General features: G+C 35.7%; 1 protein-coding gene across 1 annotated transcript in view; it reads right to left on the bottom strand.

The window, feature by feature from the left end:
• Positions 1 to 1,309: 1,309 nt before the first annotated feature.
• Positions 1,310 to 22,065, bottom strand: part of LOC123536505 (low molecular weight phosphotyrosine protein phosphatase-like) — a 31,555-nt gene continuing 10,799 nt past the window's right edge. The window contains exons 3-6 of the mRNA XM_053528010.1: positions 18,493 to 18,609; positions 13,711 to 13,772; positions 11,650 to 11,749; positions 1,310 to 3,416 (exon numbers count right to left, since the gene is read on the bottom strand). Of these exons, the coding sequence (XP_053383985.1) occupies positions 3,333 to 3,416; positions 11,650 to 11,749; positions 13,711 to 13,772; positions 18,493 to 18,609 (363 nt within the window). The 3' untranslated portion in view covers positions 1,310 to 3,332. The remainder of the gene's footprint in view (positions 3,417 to 11,649; positions 11,750 to 13,710; positions 13,773 to 18,492; positions 18,610 to 22,065) is intronic.

The raw sequence follows: 22,065 nt of genomic DNA, 5'->3' as shown, positions 1-22,065 counted from the left end.
TGGAGTAAATACTGTTCTCCATGAGCAGAAAACAAATGAAGGCCAATATGGACAATAATTGCTCACAAATTTAGGGCCACACAAAGGACACCTTTGTGACATTATCTTAAAACTTATCCAGCTGTTGTTTTTTTTAAAGCTCCTACATCATTATATTCAGTAATTTAAAACTGACCATGCCCTCTAGTGGTCATGTTTTCCATAAATCAAACTAATTTGAAAACTCTTGGTACAGCATCCCTGTAAGCTGGAGTAACAGATCAGTTATTTCATTCAAGAAAAATTCCTGTAAACTTGCGTTGAAATTGGCTTAGATGTTCCTAAATGAAATTTGTGGATACTGGATGATGGGCATTCAAGGATCCTTTGACAATTCAGGATCCTAAAATACCATGAGCTGTTAGGAAGTAAAATAAGTGATGTGTATTGTACGAGAGATCATCAAGTGAACAACTGTTATGAAGTTTTGATCCGTTTCCACAAATGGTACTAAAGATACCAGCTTATGTACAACTAGAATGTGTCTGTAGGACGACACAGGTTGTGCCCCCACTGGTACATTTGTCACAGATAAGGGGCAATAATTCATATGTTTGAAGTCTTAAGGGGGTATAGCCATATAAAGGATTCATTATTCTAGGCCATATACTTTTTGTGCTATGAGCATCACAAACAAAAAATCCACTATTTTGGCTATTTCAAGGGCTGTAACTCTGTAATAAGTGCAATAATCTCAAGAAGAATGCCAAGTGTGCAAGGTCACATCATGATAAAGACTCATGCAAGGTTTCATGAATTTACATCAAATACTTTTTGAGCTAGGAGCATCACAAGGTGAAAATTAGCATTTTTTACTTTTTCAGGGGCCATAACTCTGAAAATAGGGGCGGAGCCTAAAGAAAAGTAGGAGGTGTGCAAGTTTATGTCATGATAAAGACTCATGCAAGGTTTCATTAATTTATATTAAATACCTTTTGAGTTAGGTGCATCACAAGGTGAAAATGTGCATTTTGACTATTTCAGGAAATAGGGGGTGGAGCCACACGAAAAATAGGAGGTAAAGACTCATGCAAGGTTTCATAAATTTATATCAAATACATTCTGAGATAGGCACGTCACAAAATTTTTTCGGGCGCATGGACAAGACTAAATCTATATGCCCCTTCCACTGAGGGGTAAGGGGCACAAAAACTTAACCTAAATAAATGTTAAGCTCCACTGATGAATAGCTCTGCCTATTCTCTGAATAGTCAAGCTAACGATATGAACCAATAAGAACTAACAAAACTGTGTATTCACATTTTATTGACTTTCATACTGACAATGAATAAATAAATCGGGGTAACACTAAAACACTTTTGGTGTACAAGTGTTTTCATGCTTACTCAAAAGTGCTTAGCACCAGAGTGACAAAGCAATGAACACTACAAATTTAAGCACGATCAATTAAACATCACTTCACAGCACTGTTATGATTTTTAAAAATCGTCTTGCCAGCTTTGGAACAATGGATCAATTCATTTCATTTATACAATACAATATAATAATTTTATTTAGCTTTAAGCAATGTTACAATGTTTTTAGCTACAAGCAGTCGAAGAGAACACAAAGAGAACATGAAATTTCCATATTAACATATAACCTGCATATATTCATTGATAACAAATCCAATTATTTCAAAAAGTCCCAGGTAACTGACATCTATAAGAATGAAGTTTAACATAATGTAAACAAGAGGACCATGATGGTCCTGAATCGCTCGCCTGTTCCCACATGACCCAGTTGTGAACTGAGTATGACGTCGTTTTTTCTATTATTTGACATGGTAACCTAGTTTTTGAGCTCATGCGACCCAGTTTTGAACTTGACCTAGATATCATCAAGATAAAAATTCTGACCAATTTTCATGAAGATCCATTGAAAACTATGGCCTCTAGAGAGGTCACAAGGTCTTTCTATTATCTGACCTAATGACCTAGTTTTTGAAGGCACGTGACCCAGTTTTGAACTTGTCCTTGATATCATCAAGGTGAACATTCTCACCAATTTTCATGAAGATCTCATGAAAAATATGGCCTCTAGAAAGGTCACAAGGTTTTTCTATTTTTATACCTACTGACCTAGTTTTTTACCGCATGTGACCCAGTTTCGAACTTTATCTAGATATCATCAAGGTGAACATTCAAACCAATTTTCATGAAGATCCACTGAAAAATGTGGCCTCTAGAGAGGTCGAAAGGTTTTTCTATTTTTAGACCTACTGACCTAGTTTTTGACCGCAGCTGACCCAGTTTCAAACTTGACCTAGATATCATCAAGATGAACATTCAGACCAACTTTCATACAGATCCCATGAAAAATATGGCATCTAGAGAGGTCACAAGGTTTTTTTATTATTTGACCTACTGACCTAGTTTTGATTGTATGTGACACAGTTTCAAACTTGACCTAGATATCATCAAGGTGAACATTCTGACTAACTTTCATGAAGATCCATTGAAAAGTATGGCCTCTAGAGATGTCACAAGGTATTTCTATATTTTGACCTACTGACCTAGTTTTGGACCGCACGTTACCCAGTTTCAAACTTGACCTAGATATCATCAAGATGAACATTCTGACCAACTTTCATAAAGATATCATGAAAAATGTGACCTCTAGAGTGGTCACAAGCAAAAGTTTACGGACGCACGGACGACGGATACTGCGCGATCACAAAAGCTCACCTTGTCACTTTGTGACATGTGAGCTAAAAAACAGGTATCAGAAAATTAATGCAACATTTCTTAAGAAAGCTTTAAAACTTAATTACTGACTGACTATATGTCATTGAAATACATGAGAATTAGTTGCTTTTACTAATTTTTACAAAGAAAATCAAAAATAGTTTGTAACGCCTTAAACATGTAAGCCTCCGTGGCAGTATTGGTAAAGACAGCAGAAAAGATTTTATTGCCACCGTGGTCTGGTTTCGATTCCTGACGCTGGAATCTTTTTTTCTTGATTTGGCAATTTTAAGATTGTTTAGAAATAGAAAATCCTACTCTTTTTTTCACAATATGACCAAAATTCAATTTTAAAGAAAGATCATTTTTAGCCGAAATCTGGAGGTCAGTGCCATTAATATTCTGCTGAAAATTGCCTGCAGGCAAGATATATGCCAATTCATGCAGTGCACATCCGCAGTTACATTCTCTTCTGATGGATAATTTGAAGTCGAGAAATGTTTGTAACATATAAAAGCAAAGCAGTAGGTATTTTTGTGCAAGCCACAATAGAACTTCAAAAGTTCTTAAGCCATAAAATATTTCAAACACTAACAGAAATCTTATTTAAGACTGGTCTAAGAAACTTGTGCAACATCGTACACACTGTTCATACACCTTTTCAAATCCAGACAGGTCACCACCAGCATCCTGAAATGAAAAATGGAGATTACTTCAACACTATATTTATGGAGAACACTATTATGATTCTGCTATGGAGAAACCTATGAAACTGAAACAAGAAGGAACATGAAAAATACTTTTATGTGGAGGGATAAAATAGTGATAAGAAAAAGAATTTACCCTTTGACTCCAATAATGTACACATGAGATGAAATTTATATGCAGGGCAATTTTCCCTGCCAAGTCCAGGGTTTATTAGGAATTGTAATTTCCATGCAAAATTTTAACCTGCATTTCCCAAGTAAAAACAAGAGGGCCATGAAGGCCCTGTAGCCCTCACCTGACCTATTGACCTAAAGATCATCAAGATCAACATTCTGACCAAGTTTCATTAAGATATGGTCATAAATGTAGCCTCTAAAGTGTTAACTAGCTTTTCCTCTAATTTGACCCAGTGACCTAGTTTTTGCCCCCACATGACCCAGATTCAAACTTGACCTAAAGATCATCAAGATTAACATTCTGATTAAGTTTCATGAAGATACAGTCATAAATGTGGCCTCTAGAGTGTTAACAAGCTTTTCCTTTGATTTGACCTAGTGACCTATTTTTAAACCCATCTGACCCAGATTTAAACTTAACCTATAGATCATCAAGATTAACATTCTGACCAAGTTTCATTAAGATATGGTCATAAATGTGGCCACTACAGTGTTAACAAGCTTTTCCTTTGATTTGACCTAGTGGCCTAGTTTTTGACCCCACATGACCCAATATCAATCTCGTCCAAGATTTTATTGAGGGTAACATTCTGACCAAGTTTCATTAAGATTGGGCCAAAATTGTGACCTCTAGAGTGTTAACAAGCTTTTCCTTTGATTTAACCTGGTGACCTAGTTTTTGACCCCACCTGACCCAGATTCGAATTTGACCTATGGATCATCAAGATTAACATTCTGACCAATTTCATTAAGATATGGTCATAAATGTGGCCTCTAGAGTGTTAACTAGCTTTTCCTTTGATTTGACCCAGTGACCTAGTTTTTGACCCTACATGACCCAGATTCAAAACAAACCTTGAGATCACCAAGATTAACATTCTGACCAAGTTTCATGAAGATATATCATAAATGTGACCTCTACAATGTTAACAAGCTTTTCCATTGAATTGACCTGGTGACCTAGTTTTTGACCCCAGATGACCCAATATCAAATTAGTCCAAGATTTTATTTAGGATAACATTCTGACCAAGTTTCATTAAGACTGGGCCAAAATTGTGACCTCTAGAGTGTTAACAAGCTTTTCCTTTGATCTGACCTGGTGTCCTAGTTTTTGATCCCAGATGACCCAATATCAAATTCGTCCAAGATTTTACTGAGGGTAACATTCTGACCAAATTTCATTAAGATTGGGCCAAAATTGTGACCTCTAGAGTGTTAACAAGCTTTTCATTTGATTTGACCTGGTGACCTAGTTTTTGACCCCAGATGACCCAATATCAAAATCGTCCAAGATTTTATTGAGGGTAACATTCTGACCAAGTTTCATTAAGATTGGGCCAAAATTGTGACCTCTAGAGTGTTAACAAGCTTTTCCTTTGATTTGACCTTGTGACCTAGTTTTTGACCCCAGATGACCCAATATCGAACTCGTCCAAAATTTTATAGAGGTTAACATTCTGACTAAGTTTCATTAAGATTGGGCCAAAATTGTTACCTCTGGAGTGTTAACAGTCCAATTGTTGACGACGGACGGATGGACGACGGACACAGGACGATCACAAAAGCTCACTTTTGAGCACTTTGTGCTCAGGTGAGCTAAAAAAGGAAAAACTTTGCAAACTTATGATTCAAAGTTATGGAACATGCATCTTTCACCATGTTTTATCCACCTGCATAACTTATATAGTTTCAATTCAGTATTTGCACTAACTTGACTACTTTGAAATCTCTAAGGGACATAACTCTGAATGCACATTATTGTACACTGTCACCATGAGCAAGTACAGCAAATTTCAATTGATTACCTTAAGCATTGAAGGAGTTACCAGATTTTATAAATTTTCAAACCGGATTTCTAAGGAGTATAAATCTGGTGATTTTGCAAGAAGTGTTGTACAACAGTGTTTACTCTGTCAATATGAGTAAGTACAGCAAGTTTCAAATGCATGTCTTGAGAAATGAAAAAGATATTAGATTTCATAACAAACATTCTAATATGCTTGTTTCTGTTAAAACACGACTGCGCTAAAATGACGTCACATTAACGTGCGATGACATCTATGTTTTTATTGCGACCAAGAAAGAGCGCTACTATATTTTATCTACTGTTTTAGATTAAGGGCATATTAGAATCAAAATAATGTATAGCAAAATCGTGTCTTACCTAAACTAATACACTCAAAAGCAGTTATATGTCGCCAGAATAATCACTCAGGCTACGCCCTCATGAAATTATTCTGTGGACGTATAAACCTCTTTCCATGTATTAATAATGTTAAAACACGGTTTTTCTATACATTATTTGTTTAATTAACTTTTAAATACACACGCTGATGCTGGGCTAGAGAAATAGCTTTCCTTATTCTTTGATTAGCTGAGATAAAAAAAAATTTAATGAAAGAAAGACGAAAGAGAAAGATCGAGCCACTGTAAGCATAATCATAATAAACATACAGTGGTAAAATATTCCAGAAACCATAAACTATTTGGAATTGATTACAGTGCATACAGAGACTGAATTTCACACATATATCATATTTAACAAAATGTTTTCTAATAGAGCAAATGTGACACTTAAACATGAATTATTAATCCAAACAACTCGTGAATCATGATAATGAAACATTTTATCAGGAAATCTCTGAATTAATCCTTTAGAAAGGTTGGGAGTTATTTACTTAAGAGTTGCCATACTTGCTTCATCATGGCTCATTGCTATTCATATATTCAATCATTTTCAAATACAGACTCTCAATGAACTTCTCCCACAATTCATTAAAGATACAAATATGTCTCTCAAATGCCAAGTTTTTGTATAAAATGGCTCAATAACTATTGATTTATACACTGATCCTCCTTTCTTCAGCTGAATTTTTCATAACACTGACTCCAACCTGTCATGAACAGTCTGGAAAGCCTGGATTCAGTCTAGCAATGATCATGCAATAGCTGTTATATTTGTATCATTCAAATTTATTCTGTGGCAATAATTTGTTAAGTTCTCACTTAAAAATATCGCCACTTCATATGGAGAGCCAAATTTACATAAAAAAATTTATATGCAATTACATTGTATTCAATCCTAAGTTGTTTTTGTTTTTTTGAAATCTCTGTGCACTTTAATTAATGCTCGGTCAAAATGAATTAATGCTCTCTTTAAATATATTCTACTCGCCTTAATTGATTTTTCCCCTTTTCAATGAAATAGTGTGCAGGCATGTTCTTTACACCTGTACCAAGAATTAAAGTAATTAAGGTGGGGCTCAAATCTTTTGCAGAGGCTATCTAATTACTTACATCTCTCTGCAATTCAATTAATGTTCAACAGACATCAACTAGAGCTGTCACAGGAGTGACTAATTAATTATACCCCCACAATACGGCCTTGTCACAGAAGTAAGCCAATGTCAAAGTCGAATTGGTCCTATATTTGATGATGTTACACATGTGTACCAAAAATGATTTAAAACTGTCAACCCTGCAAAAAAGTTCTACTGTTTTGGGTCAATGTGACCTCGACCTTTGACCTACTGACCTCAAAATCAATAGGGGTCATCTGCTGGTCATGACCAAACCCCCTATCAATTTTCATGATCCTAGGCCCAAGCGTTCTCAAGTTATCATCCAGAAATCGTTCAACTGTTCCGGGTCCTTGTGACCTTTGACCTACTGACCTCAAAGTCAAACTTGACCTGTATTTTATGATGTTACACATGTGTACCAATATTTGTTATCCTTGGCCCAAGCATTCTCAGGTTATCATCTGGAAACCGTTTAACTGTTCCGGGTCCTTGTGACCTTTGACCTACTGACCTCAAAGTCAAACTTGACCTGTATTTTATGATGTTACACCTGTGTACCAAATTTTATCATCCTTGGCCCAAGCATTCTCAAGTTATCATCCGGAAACTGTTTAACTGTTCAGGGTCAATGTGACCTTGACTTTTGACCTACTGACCTCAAAGTCAAACCTGACCTGTATTTTAAGATGTTACACCTTATACCAAAACTTGTTTAAATCTGCCAAGCCTTTCACGTCTTATTGTCCGGAAACCATGAAAACCAACGGACCAACCGACAAGCTCACTCCTATATACACGCACCCCACCCCCCAAACTTTGTTTGTGGGGGTATAATTAATGCTCTCTTGATACAACCTTATGCATCATGCCATGCTTTAAATTCAAATCAACTGTACTGAGCACTGAAATAATTAAAGACAAGTTCAAGTACTTCACAGAATCAAGAAGTTGAAACTTAACTTAAAGTCAACACTATTAATGACAATATTAATTCAGAAAGCATTTAAATTGAATAGAACTTCTTTGTATTTCATGTGTGCATTAATTAATTTCAGCGAGATTCAATTTTTAAGTGAAAGCTCAGACTGAACTACACCAAGTACTCAGAGTTAAAACTCTGATCTGCTGAATTAAGCTTTCTCTCTTTGTATTTCAATAAGTTAGAATAGTTCAACAAGTTTAAATATTTGAGTTTATGTTAATTTGGAGTTCCAGGAATAATCGTGTGAGAACTGTTATTATTGCATCATTTAAATCTATTCACGGACAATAACTTGTTAACTTCTCCTTAACAATATTATTAATTCACATGTAATGCCAAATTAACATGAATACAATAATTTAAACTATTTAAAACTTTTTTTAAAACCTCTGCGCAATTCAATAATGCTCAACTGAAATTAACTTTAAACCTTTAGTTATACTCTGTTCATAGGTGCTTGGCTTTATTGAAATATTAAAATGAACAGACATATTTTCATTTTTTATAAAGTGTTCAGCAATACAGTATTGGAATTCAGACCATTCATGGATATAAAACAAAAACAGTCTAATGACAGGGTGATTAACTGTCAGAAAATAGTATCACACTCTTCAACAAAATATTACCAGGTTGCTTACATACAAAGGTCTTACCAAAATTTATATTTTATATTTTATCTGCTTTGTGATGTTGTTTTATGATGTCAAAGATTTGTGCTTAGGTTTGAAAGCATTTAGTCAAGTAGTTGCTGAAAAACAACTTTCACCAAGACTTCTGTGTCATACCTGAGCAAAATCTGAACAAGAAGCAGCACATAACTAGTTTGTTTTTCACAAAAAAAAAACTGATGTCTCCCACCATTTACCATGCAGAAACTGTAAAATACCACAACCTGAGGGTCATGACTGCTGGAAAATAACTAAACAATCCAAATGTATAGATAACTTAGCTTGGCAGTGGTAATTTCTGTGAAATTTGGTCGAATTCCAACCAGTGGTATCAGAGAAGTAGCACAGATCAAAACAAGAGCTGTCACTAATGGTGACAAATGCCCCCGCAGCGCCTTGACCTTTGACCTGTGACCTTTGACCTGGTGACCCCAAAGTCAGTAGGGGTCGTGTACTCAATAAGTACATCAGCATGTGAAGTTTGAAGGTCCTGGGTGCAGTGGTTCGCGAGTAAAGTGCCTTCATACAAAAAGTTAAAGTTTGACCTAGTGACCTTGACCTTTGACCTACTGACTGGTCGTGTACTCAATAAGTACTATCAGCATGTGAAGTTTGAAGGTTCTGGGTGCAGTGGTCCGCGAGTAAAGTGCCTTCATGCAAAAAGTTAACGTTTGACCTGGTGACCTTGACCTTTGACCTGGTGACCCCAAAGTCAGTAGGGGTTGTGTACTCAATAAGTACTATCTGCATGTGAAGTTTGAAGGTCCTGGGTGCAGTGGTTTGCGAGTAAAGTGCCCTCATGCAAAAAGTTAACGTTTGACCTGGTGACCTTGACCTTTGACATGGTGACCCCAAAGTCAGCAGGGGTCGTGTACTCAATAAGTACTATCAGCATGTGAAGTTTGAAGGTCCTGGGTGCAGTGGTTCGCGAGTAAAGTGCCTTCATGCAAAAAGTTATTGTTGTGACGAACAAACGAACGAACTAACGAACTAAAAAACTAACAAACGGACGGATGGACAGTTGAAAACTAATATGCCTCCCTTTGGGGGCATAAAAATTTGACAAATCAAGGGTGATGACTCCACTGTAAATGATTTAATCAGATCATGACTATAATATGTACAACTTCTCTTCACACTAATCACTCGTGAGGTTTGGTGAAATTCACCCTAACTGTATACAATAAGTAGTGTAAACACTGCCAAATATGACAAATTAAGGGCCATAGCTCTGCTGAAAATCACTGAACCAGAAAATCCCAATGATATGTATAACTAGGCTTGGCACTGATAACTCCTGTAAGGTTTGGTGAAAATCTACCCAAAGGTGAAAGAGAAGTTGCTAAAATACCATACAATTTGACAAATAAAGGACCACAACTCATCTGAAAATCAGAACATGCCGACAATATGCATAACAAGACTTGGCACTGACCACTCCTGTGAGGTTTGGTGGAAATCCACCCTATTATATAAAGAAATGGCTAAAACATTCAATGAATCAAGGACCATAACTCTGCTGAAAAACACAAAACCCGATATGAGATTTTTAAATGCTTCACTTTATACAAACAGGAAAAAGTTACCACATTCTCTGGCCACAATATATTTTTTCAGGAATCGAAACAATCTGATCCATCTTGGTGGAGGGTCTCAAAAGGACCATTTCTGTGATATTATTTTAAAATCGGGCCAGCAGTTTCATACAAGAAGATTAGATTTTTAAAGTTTCCAATATACACAAAAATGACCACACTCCCTGGCAGCCATGTTTTTGATGAATCGGGATACTTTGAACAATCCTGGTAGGGTTACATATGGACCATTTGTGTTAAATTATTTCAAAATTGTACAGGATGTTTAGTAGGAGATACTGTTTGAAGACTTGTCTATTTTAGCTATGGCAGCCCTTATGTGCAATCAAGCAGAACCATTTGAACAACATTGGAAGAGGACCACCCAAAGAACATCTGTGCCAAGTTTCATCAACTTCCACCAAATGGTTTCAGAGGAGATGGTGTTTAAAGGAAAGTGTGGACTGACTGACAACAACGGATGGACATAGGACATTGAGCGATCACAACAGCTCATCCTGATCACTTTATGCTCAAGTGAGCTAAGAATCAGGAGCCATAACTCCACTGAAAATCACTGAACTGAGACATGCTGAGAAGTGGCCAAAACATCACAAAATTAGATAATTCACGGGCCATAACAGGCTGAAAATCATCAAGCCCAAAAATGCCGTCAATATGCATAATGTTGAAGTCTAATACACATGCATATTATAAGCTGGAACCTTTTTAAAGAACCAGTTTAAACGGAGGCAGATGTGGACCAGAACTAAGAAGATTGACAATAAGTACATCACAGTGTCTCAACATCATAGTGACACGCTGAAAATAAGTAAAACAGAAAACTGGCAAAATTTTGCATTATTCAAAAATAAAATCACTATGGGGATATAAAGGGTGTAAGGAAAGTGTGTTCAAGTCAGAAAAGTAAATCCTCATAGCAAAAACATGACAAGACATGTACAGTTTTCCAGTCATATTAAATGCTGATATGTTAATGTAATGCTACCATAGAAATTAAGTTAATTTTAGATTTTCTTAATGGAGAAAATACAATTTATTCTATACATGTAAAGTTTCAGAAATTATCAACTTTTGAAAATAAACATGCATTTCCTCTTTAACTGATTCCAGAACTATTTATGTCAAAGCTTTGATTATTATTTGCACAATAGAAACTCACCATTACGTAAAACAAAACAAATATCCTAAATATATTGCAACATAAGTATGCTGTAAAGTCTGCAAGTTGCCGACCTCTATAAATCTAATGAAAAATATCATTTTCTAAAACAAATATATGAATAAAGGCAAGTTTTCACCGATTGTCATATATTCATATTAACTCATCCAGTAGTAAAATCCAAAACATGATGATAAGTAGTCTTTCAGTGAATAGTACAGACCTTTCTTAATGTCTTTTATTTCTCAGTAAAATAACATAGCTGTTTACTTGACCCGAACAAACTTTTTACACCTTTTAGTATTTCTTAAATAATCACTGCAACTTACATAGTAAGGATCTCTAATGACGACTTCTTTTTCAGGATCATATTCTCCCAACATTTTCAATTTGGCAGTGCAGTTTGAAGGCTTTCTCTCTTCTAGTTCCCTGAAAAAATAAATGGAAAATACATAAAAGACTGGTACATAGATACTCAATTTAACGCACTTAAGCAGTTAAAAAATATATGGTAACCGTGCCATGAGAAAACCAACATAGTGCGTTTGCGACCAGCATGGATCCAGACCAGCCTGCGCATCCGCGCAGTCTGGTCAGGATCCATGCTGTGTGCTTTCAAAGCCTATTGCAATGAGAGAAACCATTAGCTAACAGCATGGATCCTGACCAGACTGCGCGGATGCGCAGGCTGGCCTGGATCCATGCTGGTCGCAAATGCACTATGTTGGTTTTCTCATGGCCTGGCTCATATGTGACAGGCCCAATAATATAAACAAGAACTGTTTACAAAACATGCTTGCCCAAATCATGACCTGGAAGAGGTAAATGACCGTAAATTTCAGTCTCCAGAATGCAGTGACCTTAGCGTTAGACCTGATAACCTCCTAGACCCTACTTCCCCCTCCCCCACCCCAACTCTCCTACAAAAGAAAATAAGAAGATGAATACATCATCCACTGACCACGGGATATCACCTAATGATGGTTCAGTGCTGTCTAGTGACAGGAACCCCTTTTAAGCTATAAAGCTACTGTTACCTTGACATTTTTGCCCTAATTGATCTAAAAATAATACAGGTCATCTAATGAGCATTGGCAATTACCTTTAAAAACAAAGTTTGATGGCAGTAGGCCCAAGCAACCTGCAGTTATTGACAAAGTGCATAATTCCAGTAATTTTGACTATTTTGAACACAATGCCCAGTAATTGTCAAATTTCACAATTGTGTTTAATTAGAAGTCACTTTAAATGCACATTAATAATTAAAAGAGGCAAATATGCTAGGCATATTTTGAGGGCATAAACATTACATGTCAATGTTTGTCAACAATGAAAAATTTTGTCATGGATAAACAACTGGGACCATCTAATGACCACAGGCAATAGCCTTGGGTTCTCCAGTTGTTGATTGAACTTAAATACCTTTGACCTAGACGTTTGACTGACTGACTTCTTAAACGATTGGGGTAATCAACAGATAACAGCCAATCACCTTGTGGAGTTTGACACTCAAGTTCTCCAAATCAATGTGAGGTTTCATGATCATTGGGGCTAAAAATAGGAAGATACAGTGAAATTGAGAAGATTGCCAAGAATATTGTTTTTACATATGACTAAAGTGTCCCTGGCATCCATATATAACCGGGGTCCATTTTTCTCGGGAATTAGCTACTATTAAACAAGTGGTAGAGTTATAATATTCTTTTATTCCATTCTAAATAATAATGTTATATCACTTTTCAATAATTCCAATTTATCAATTCATAGTACATAATAATTTATTATTCTCAAAGTTTCCAAAGTATTTCTTGCCTAAAATATTAGAATATCAATTTTGACTAATTTTGACTTTCCTGTGCCTAAAACAAAAACCTAAATCTAACTCAAATTCCAAACTGACTTCTTTCAACTTTCCCTCCAAACTCTCCAACAAATTCATTCACGCCCACTTCATACTTTAACCAATCATATCACATATGCATACATTAAAACCTGACCAGTACTTGTCTACTCCAGTGGCTTATTACTTTCTGATACTAATTAACACTTACTAATTAAATTATTACCATATCAAATTCTGTCTGGAATATCTTTTGAAGTAGTAGACCAAATCAAATGCACATATGTTTAGCTATAATTATTTCTACATAAGTAATAAATTGTAGAAAGGTAAGGGCACTCTGATAAAATAATGACTTAATGTTATTTTAATGATTTTCATAATAAAATATATCTAAAATATAGAACTGGTCACACATATATAATAACTGTTTTAGTGTTCAGGCACAAACAGTTTCAGATCAAGGACAGACAAACTAATAAACACACAAATGGACAGAGCACTTGAGCACATGAAGGCATAAAATCCAGAAAAACTAAAAGGTACTTACTCCATATTTGCTTCATCCATACCAAATATTACATCGTACCTTGTGAAGTCATCTTTATTTACCTTAAAAGAATGTAGATGTGAAATGTTAATAGGAAGATTAACTGAGAGAAACATGGCTTAACAAGGTAGTTGTGCAAGCAAGAAAAACTCTTCAATATGGAATCCAATTAAACTATTTTCTTCTGTATCTATATTATACATTTATTTCGTAGTTAATAAACAAAACAATTTGAATGAGGCTAGAAGCTAAACAGTTTAAACTACTGACCAGTAATCTATTCAATAGGTGTTTAACTACATGATATCACAAATAGATATTCATATTTTGTTTTCTGGAGTTTTGGCTTTAGTCAAAAAAAACATGCTGAATATAGATCAAGGTCATACAGCACAAACTACTGACCCCTAATTCACATAAGGAGTCATGAAATTTTGTAATCTGAGAAAATTCAGCACATAAAGAAATATTGTAGTGTGCTTGTGTTTTAGCTAGATAATTTTTAAAAATTCGGATGTTTAAAAGGATATCATAAACACATAAACTGTAAAAAATATTCTCACATATAGAAACAAAAAACTAATTTTAAATCAATTTGACCCTGGGAGGGGGGGGGGGGGGTCAAGATTTGAACAAATTTTGTAGAGGTCCACTAGGCAATGCTACATGTCAAATATATAAGCTCTAGGCCTTCTGGTTTATTTTTAGAAAATTTTGAAGATTTTTCTATGTACAATCAAGTAACCCAATGGGGCAGGGTCAATTTGACCCCAGGGGTCATGATTTGAACAAATTTTATAGAAGTCTACTAGTCAATGCTACATGTCAAATATCTAAGATCTAGGCCTTCTGGTTTATTTTTAGAAATATTTTGAAGATTTTCCTATGTAAAATCAAGTGACCCTTGGGGCAGGGTCAATTTTGACCCCGGGGGTCATGATTTGAACAAATTTTGTAGAGGTCCACTTGGCAATGCTACATGCCAAATACCTAAGCTCTAGGCCTTCTGGTTTATTTTTAGAAAATTTTTGAAGATTTTCCTATTTAAAATCAAGTGACCCCTCAGGCGGGGTCAATTTTAACCCCGGGGGTCATGATTTGTATAAATTTTGTAGAGGTCCACTTGGCAATGCTACATGTCAAATATCTAAGCTCTAGGCCTTCTGGTTTATTTTTAGAAAATTTTAAAGATTTTTCTATGTACAATCAAGTAACCCCATGGAGCAGGGTCAATTTGACCCCGGGGGTCAAGATTTGAATAAATTTTGTAGAAGTCTACTAGGCAATGCTACATGTCAAATATCTAAGATCTAGGCCTTCTGGTTTATTTTTAGAAACTTTTTGAACATTTTCCTATGTAAAATCAAGTGACCCCTGGGGCGGGGTCAATTTTGACCCCGAGGGTCTTGATTTGAAAAAACTTTGTAGAGGTCCACTAGGCAATGCTACATGTCAAATATCTAAGCTCTAGGGCTTCTGGTTTTTGAGAAGAAGATTTTTTAAGATTTTCCTATGTAAAATCAAGTGACCCCTGGGGCGGGGTCAATTTTGAACCCGGGGTCATGATTTGAACAAATTTGCTAGAGGTCCACTAGGCAATGCTTCAAACCAAATATCTAAGCTCTAGGTCTTCTGGTTTTTGAGAAGAAGATTTTTAAAGTTTTTCCTTTCAGTTGCCATGGCAACCAGAGTTCTGCATGGAATTCAATTCTTTGAATAATTTTGAAAGGGGGCCACCCAAGAATCATTCCTGTGAAGTTTGGTGTAATTCTGCCCAGTGGTTTTCAAGAAGAAGATTTTTTTAGAAAATGTTGACGGACACACGACGCACGATGGACATTGAGCAGTCACAATAGCTCACCATGAGCCTGTGGCTCAGGTGAGCTAAAAAGTACATTCCCCAACCCCATATACGGCTTCATTTGAATGGAAGTAGCAACTGATTTGTTATATCTGGGTAAATGTTTGATTATTTTTTTTATAACCTATAGGTTATGGACCAGACAGAGAAAAAAACCTATTGACATTGACCTCAGGGTGCGATCTTGATCTCTGAGCTAGGAGTCTGCATGTTGTGCAAGAAATGTTATATTTTTTGGGAAATATCTGTGAAAAAAAATTTAAAATCCCTTGATGGATGGCAGAGTTATGGACTGCAAAGGTAAAAACCCTATTGAAGCTTGACCTCCAAGTGTGACCTTGACCTTTGAGTTAGAGATCTTGATGTTGCACATGACACATCTTCTCATTATGAGGAACATTTGTGTCAAGTAATTTTAAAGTATGATGGATGAGGAAGTTATGGACTGGACAGGAACCTATATTGACATTTTGACCTTTAAATGCGACCTTGACCTTTGGGCTAGGGGTCTGAGTGCTGCGCATGACATGTCACCAGGCCTGGGGTCAATTACTTTAAAATGTAATTAATTAAATTACAATTACATTGAGAAATATCCAATTGAATTACAATTACCATTACATGAAAATTAGCAATGTATTTAATTAAATTACAATTACATTGCAAATTGTAATTAATTACATTCAATTACAATACCAAATGTGGCGCTTCTTACATGAACACTGTAGCAAAGTTCTTTACTTTATTCTACATATACATGACAATTCACCTGTAAACTTATTTCAATTATTTCAGAATTGAATTTAAGCTCAAAGTAAAATGTGTATTTGCGGGAGTACATCACTTGGTCTTTAATATTATTGCAAAAGGAGATAAAAGTCAGCCCTAATTAATAGTTAATACATTGTCAAGCAGAATTTGGTTAGAGAAGATGCATGTAAAATCAGGTATTTCTCTGAGGTCTGTTTATGTGATCATGGTTGTGCAATATGTTTCAAATTTAACTAGTATAGTACAGTATTTAATCATTTACATTTTAAACATATATTGATAAAGCTTTTATCCTTGACACTACATGTTATCCAAAGGACCACATTGAAAATATGTAAACATTCATGAGCCTTCCTAGAATAACTATGTCACTAAAACTGTAGAATACTCATAATGTCTACAACAATTATATTTTATCTTGTTAGAACTATGGTGTCAAATGCTATGTGGTTTGTATCATTTAATACAACAAATTTTATCACAGATAAAAAACTAGAAATGTGTCCATGGGACACAGATGCCCCCACTACATGACATTAGTCAGGGGCCAGAACTCCTACAATACTGAATGAATCCGGATGCGAAACCCCAGGTGCACAACTACACATGCTGACCAACATTCCTGTAAACTTTGGTGATTCTAGGTCAAATACTTTTGGGGCTATGCGCGACACAACATTAAAATGACCAATTTTTTACTAAGTCAGGGGCCATAACTCCTACATGACTGGATGAATCCGGACGCGAAACCCCAGGTGCACAACTACACATGCTGACCAACATGCCTGTAAAGTTTTGTGACTCTAGGTCATATACTTTTGGAGCTAGGCACGACACAACATTAAAATGACCAATTTTTACAAAGTCAGGGGCCATAACTGCTACATGACTGAATGAATCCGGACGCGAAACCCCAGGTGCACAACTACACATGCTGACCAACATGCCTGTAAAGTTTTGTGACTCTAGGTCATATACTTTTGGAGCTAGGCACGACACAACATTAAAATGACCAATTTTTACAAAGTCAGGGGCCATAACTTCTACATGACTGAATGAATCCGGACGCGAAACCCCAGGTGCACAACTACACATGCTGACCAACATTCCTGTAAAGTTTTGTGACTCTACGTCAAATACTTTCAGAGCTACGCGCGACACAACATTTTCGGAAGGACGGACGGACGGAAGGACGGACGGACAAGAGCAAATCTATATGCCCCCCCCCAAAGTGGGGGCATAAAAATGATAAAACTAAATGCTAAGCATTTCAATTTTTGTTCCGATAAAAATCTAAATAATAATGATGCAAATAACAATTTCAAATCATAATTTGATCATTTTCTCCAAGAACATAGTGACAAACATCATCAAAGATTACCAGTTGGTTCTAATAAAATAATTATATCAGAACAAAGGAGCTATATCCAAGGGATTAACACCTACCATAATATTCTATTGTTATTTTTCACAGCTATGAAATGCAAGTTAGCATGTTAAAGTGAAGTGTCAGTGGTAATAAACATATGTAATATACTATTTGTTCAACAACCTGGATTAGCATGTGCCATGTAATTGGAAATTACACCCTAAAACTGCTCTTTAATTAATTAAATTACAATTACATGTAATTGATAAATGACCCAATTACAAATTACATTCAATTACTGAGGAAATGTAATTTAATTGCAATTAATTACAATTACATTTTTAATTACCCCAGGTCTGCATGTCACCTCATTATGGGATACATTTGTGCCGAGTAATATTATCAAGAATCCCTTCAAGGATGACAAAGTTATGGACCAGACAGGAAAAAGCGCTTCTGATGTTTGACCTCCAAGTTTGACCTTGACCTCTCAGCTAGGGGTCTGGGTATTGCATTAAAATCACTTCAACAATGACAGAGTTATGGACTGGACAGGAAAAAACAAGGGGTGGGTGTAGAAGAGAGGGCATAAAAAAGCTCTAATAAAAATCTGCTTCTGTGTAAATCTTAAAACAACAAATGTTATTTTTCAAACAACAAATGTTATTTTTCAGTAACATTATTCTTTACAAGCAGAGTTTCAGCAAACTGTATATAGCTGATCTAGATTTCTAACTAAAAATGTCAAAGAAAATAATTACAGATAAATAAATCCACATACAGCTCTTGCTTTATGTTTATAATCATCTACACCAAAATTCTTCAATGTCTTCCTTGCTCTCGAGTCAGGAGTTTTTCCAATATGCCATGTTCCAAGTGCTGCACTGTCCACTTCCCACTGAAAACATAAAAAATCTTCAACAATCCCAGAGTCCAGACCAGTAAGTTCTGGCAGAATTCCATGACAGTATCCAGGAGTAGATCAAGGTTTTAAGGAAAGAGGGTGCTTCAGAGTGGCTATTACAATTTCTTAGTGAACATTTTGAACAAAAGAATGTCTAACAGTGCCCCCTAATAATATGCCCCCAAGCCATCCAAGTATCATTTTATAGCTCTTCTACAATACATGGACAACTCCATCGCATTCAAACCTTAATATCTATACTATTCAAAGGCTTGCTGTCAGTAAATTAGATTTTATATCAAAGAATAGGTATATTGTCCAAATTCATGTTAAAAGTATGAGGCTCTTGTTCAATTTGCACCCAACATCTGTATGAAGTTAATCAACCAAGTTTCTGCAATGGTTTTGGAGATTGTTATTTCCAAGCAAAACTTTAACCTGCATTTTCCAAGTCCAAAAAGGGGCATAACTTTGCAAAAATACAATTCAGAGTTGTGGGACATGCACCTTTCATCATGTTTTGTCCACCTCAATAATTTGTATACAGTTTCAACTCAATACCTGCATTTGGAGAGAGCAATTTTAGGGCTTTTCATCAGGAAATTGGGAAGAGGCCCTGGCCTTTCAAATTGGGAAATTCATACGCGGTAATTGCTTATTTTGGGAAAAGAGCATTTTATTGAAACAGGGCCTTTTTTCCTTCTGCAAAAGCGGTATGTAACAGAGGACACAAGTTGGTGGTTTCCTAATCATTAATGAGCTCATTGCTTCCTATTTGTGATTATTTTTTTTTACATTTTGGGAAGTTCCTCTGCCACAGTTGGGAAAAAATGACCTTATTTTCAATTGGGAAGTGGCCGAATATCGGCCTCTGTTATATAAGGATGAAAAGCCCTGAATTTGTATACAAAACTTTAACCATGATCTTCTAAGTCCAGGAAGGGGAATAATTTTGTTAAAATTCAAGTAAGACTTATGGGACCTGATGCTGAAACTTATGTAAGTACCTGAAAGATGAGTGTGTAGCCTTAACATAATATCTGTACTGGTAAAAAACACAGTACTTTATTCTTTGAAAACTTTTATTCAACGTTTCTAAGTTAAAAGAGGGCATAACTCTGAAAATAGTGGTGTGCAGGTAGTGTTAAGCACCTAATGTAAATTGTCACTATAAGCATGTATAGCAAGTTTCATTTGAATATCTGCTGTAAAGAAGAAGATATTGGACTTTATAAAACTTAAACTAAAATTCCTAAGTTAAAAAGGGGCATAATTCTGGAAATAGTGCAGGCTGAGTTACATAACTTGTCACAATAATGAACACTGTCACAAGGAGCAAGTACAGCACCTTTCATTTGAATACCTTCAGTAATGAAGAAGGCTTTGGACTTCATTAATATCTTTAACAAACGCAGATGCCAACTCCAGGGCAAGAATATTAGCCCTCCTCATTCCTCTAAACTAAGCTAATAAAATGTAATACAAATGCAAGCAAAGTGAGTGCTGGGTCCACTATCTCACTGTATAACCCAGATGACATTGACCTTTCACAAAGGTAATAAAAACAAGAGGGCCATGATGGCCCTGTATCGCTCACCGGAGTACCATTGCTCAAATTGATATGATCAAGTTTTGACATAGAGCACATAGGCATACACATTAAATATCATCAGAATAAACATTTTCTTGTAACAGTCCCTTTTGACCTAGTCAGGGCCAATTTCCATACCAAGTTTGAGGGTCCTAGGTTCAAATGCTGCATTTTTGTACTAACATGACTACTCCTTACCCTGGAAGACTTAAATAACATTTAAAACCAATCTCATTAGATGCTGCCGATATATACTCGTTTACATAAAATAAAGGGAGGTAATTTGTCATAAATTCAGTCAAAAGTTATCTACCCTGATTGTCCAAGTCCATCTGATGGCACAAATGACATTTCAAATCAGTATTTTCATTGGTTACTGAGATACACCCATTTTAATTTGAAACAAAGGGAGGTAATATGACATAAAATCAGTCCATAGCTATCTACCCTGATTGCCTCAGTCCAACTAAAGAAAATAATGGAATTTCAAATGAGTTCTATAAATATTTACCGAGATAAATCCATTTTTATTAAAATCAGGGGAGGTAATCATGCATTGGTATATGCATGTAGAAGATACAGAGTACAAGCCTACATAACAATATATTAGTAAAGTATTCATATCGATAAATGTTCAATCAAGAGTTATCTATCACTATTTCTTACCATGGAAGACATAAATAACGTTTCAAATCAATCTCATTAGAAGCTGCTAAGGTGTATTCATTTAGATAAAAAATAAAGGGAGGTAATTTGTCATAAATTCAGTCAATAGGTATCTTCACTGATTGTCCTAGTCCATCTGTTGACATAAATGAAATTTCAGATCAGTATCTTCATTAGTTACAGAGATATATCCATTTTAATTTGAAATAAAGGGAGGTAATTTGAAATAAAATCAGTCCATAGTTATCTACTCTGATTGTCTCAGTCCAACTAATGACAATAATGTAATTTCAAAGAAGTCCTATACCCGGTAAGTACTTACTGATATAAATCCATTTTGATTACGATCAAGGGAGGTAATCAGATATAAAATAACTCTGGAACCTACGATTAGATCTGACAGATTCGTCATGGAATCCAAGATTTATTGTTGTTGAAGATATTTTGGAAGTTTGTATCAAATCAAACCATAAATGAAGTCTCTATATGGCTGCAAAAGCCAAAATAGCTGGCCAGTTCAAGAAAGGAATCAAGATCTTGTGGTGATACAAGTTGTGTGCAAGTTTGGTTAAAATCAAATCATAAATGAAGCTGCTATTGTGCAGACAAGATCAAAATAGCTAATTTTGGCCCTTTCAGGAGCCATAACTCTGGAACCCATAATGGGATCTGGCCAGTTCAAGAATGAAACCGAGATCTTATGGTGACACAAGTTTTGTGCAAGTTTGATTAAATTCAAATCATAAATGAAGCTGCAATTGTGCAGACAAGGTCAAAATAGCTAATTCTGGCCCTTTCAGGGGCCATTACTCTGGAACCCATAGGGGAATCTGGCCAGTTCAAGAAAGAAACCGAGATCTTATGGTGATACAAGTTGTGTGCAAGTTTGGTTAAAATAAAATCATAAATGAAGCTGCTATTGTGCAGACAAGGTCAAAATAGCTAATTCTGGCCCTTTTCGAGGCCGTAACTCTGGAACCCATAATGGGATCTGGCCAGTTCAAGAAAGGAACCGAGATCTTATGGTGATACAAGTTGTGTGCAAGTTTGGTTAAAATAAAATCATAAATGAAACCTCTATCGTGCAGACAAGAAATTGTTAACGGGCGGACGCACAGATGACGGATGAAGGGTGATCACAAAACCCCACCTTGTCATTATGTGACAGGTGAGCTAAAAATATCAACCTTTTT

Source organism: Mercenaria mercenaria, chromosome 17 (assembly GCF_021730395.1).
Source record: "Mercenaria mercenaria strain notata chromosome 17, MADL_Memer_1, whole genome shotgun sequence".
Classification (NCBI taxonomy): Eukaryota; Metazoa; Mollusca; class Bivalvia; order Venerida; family Veneridae; genus Mercenaria; species Mercenaria mercenaria.
This window is presented reverse-complemented; position numbering and strand designations above follow the sequence as displayed.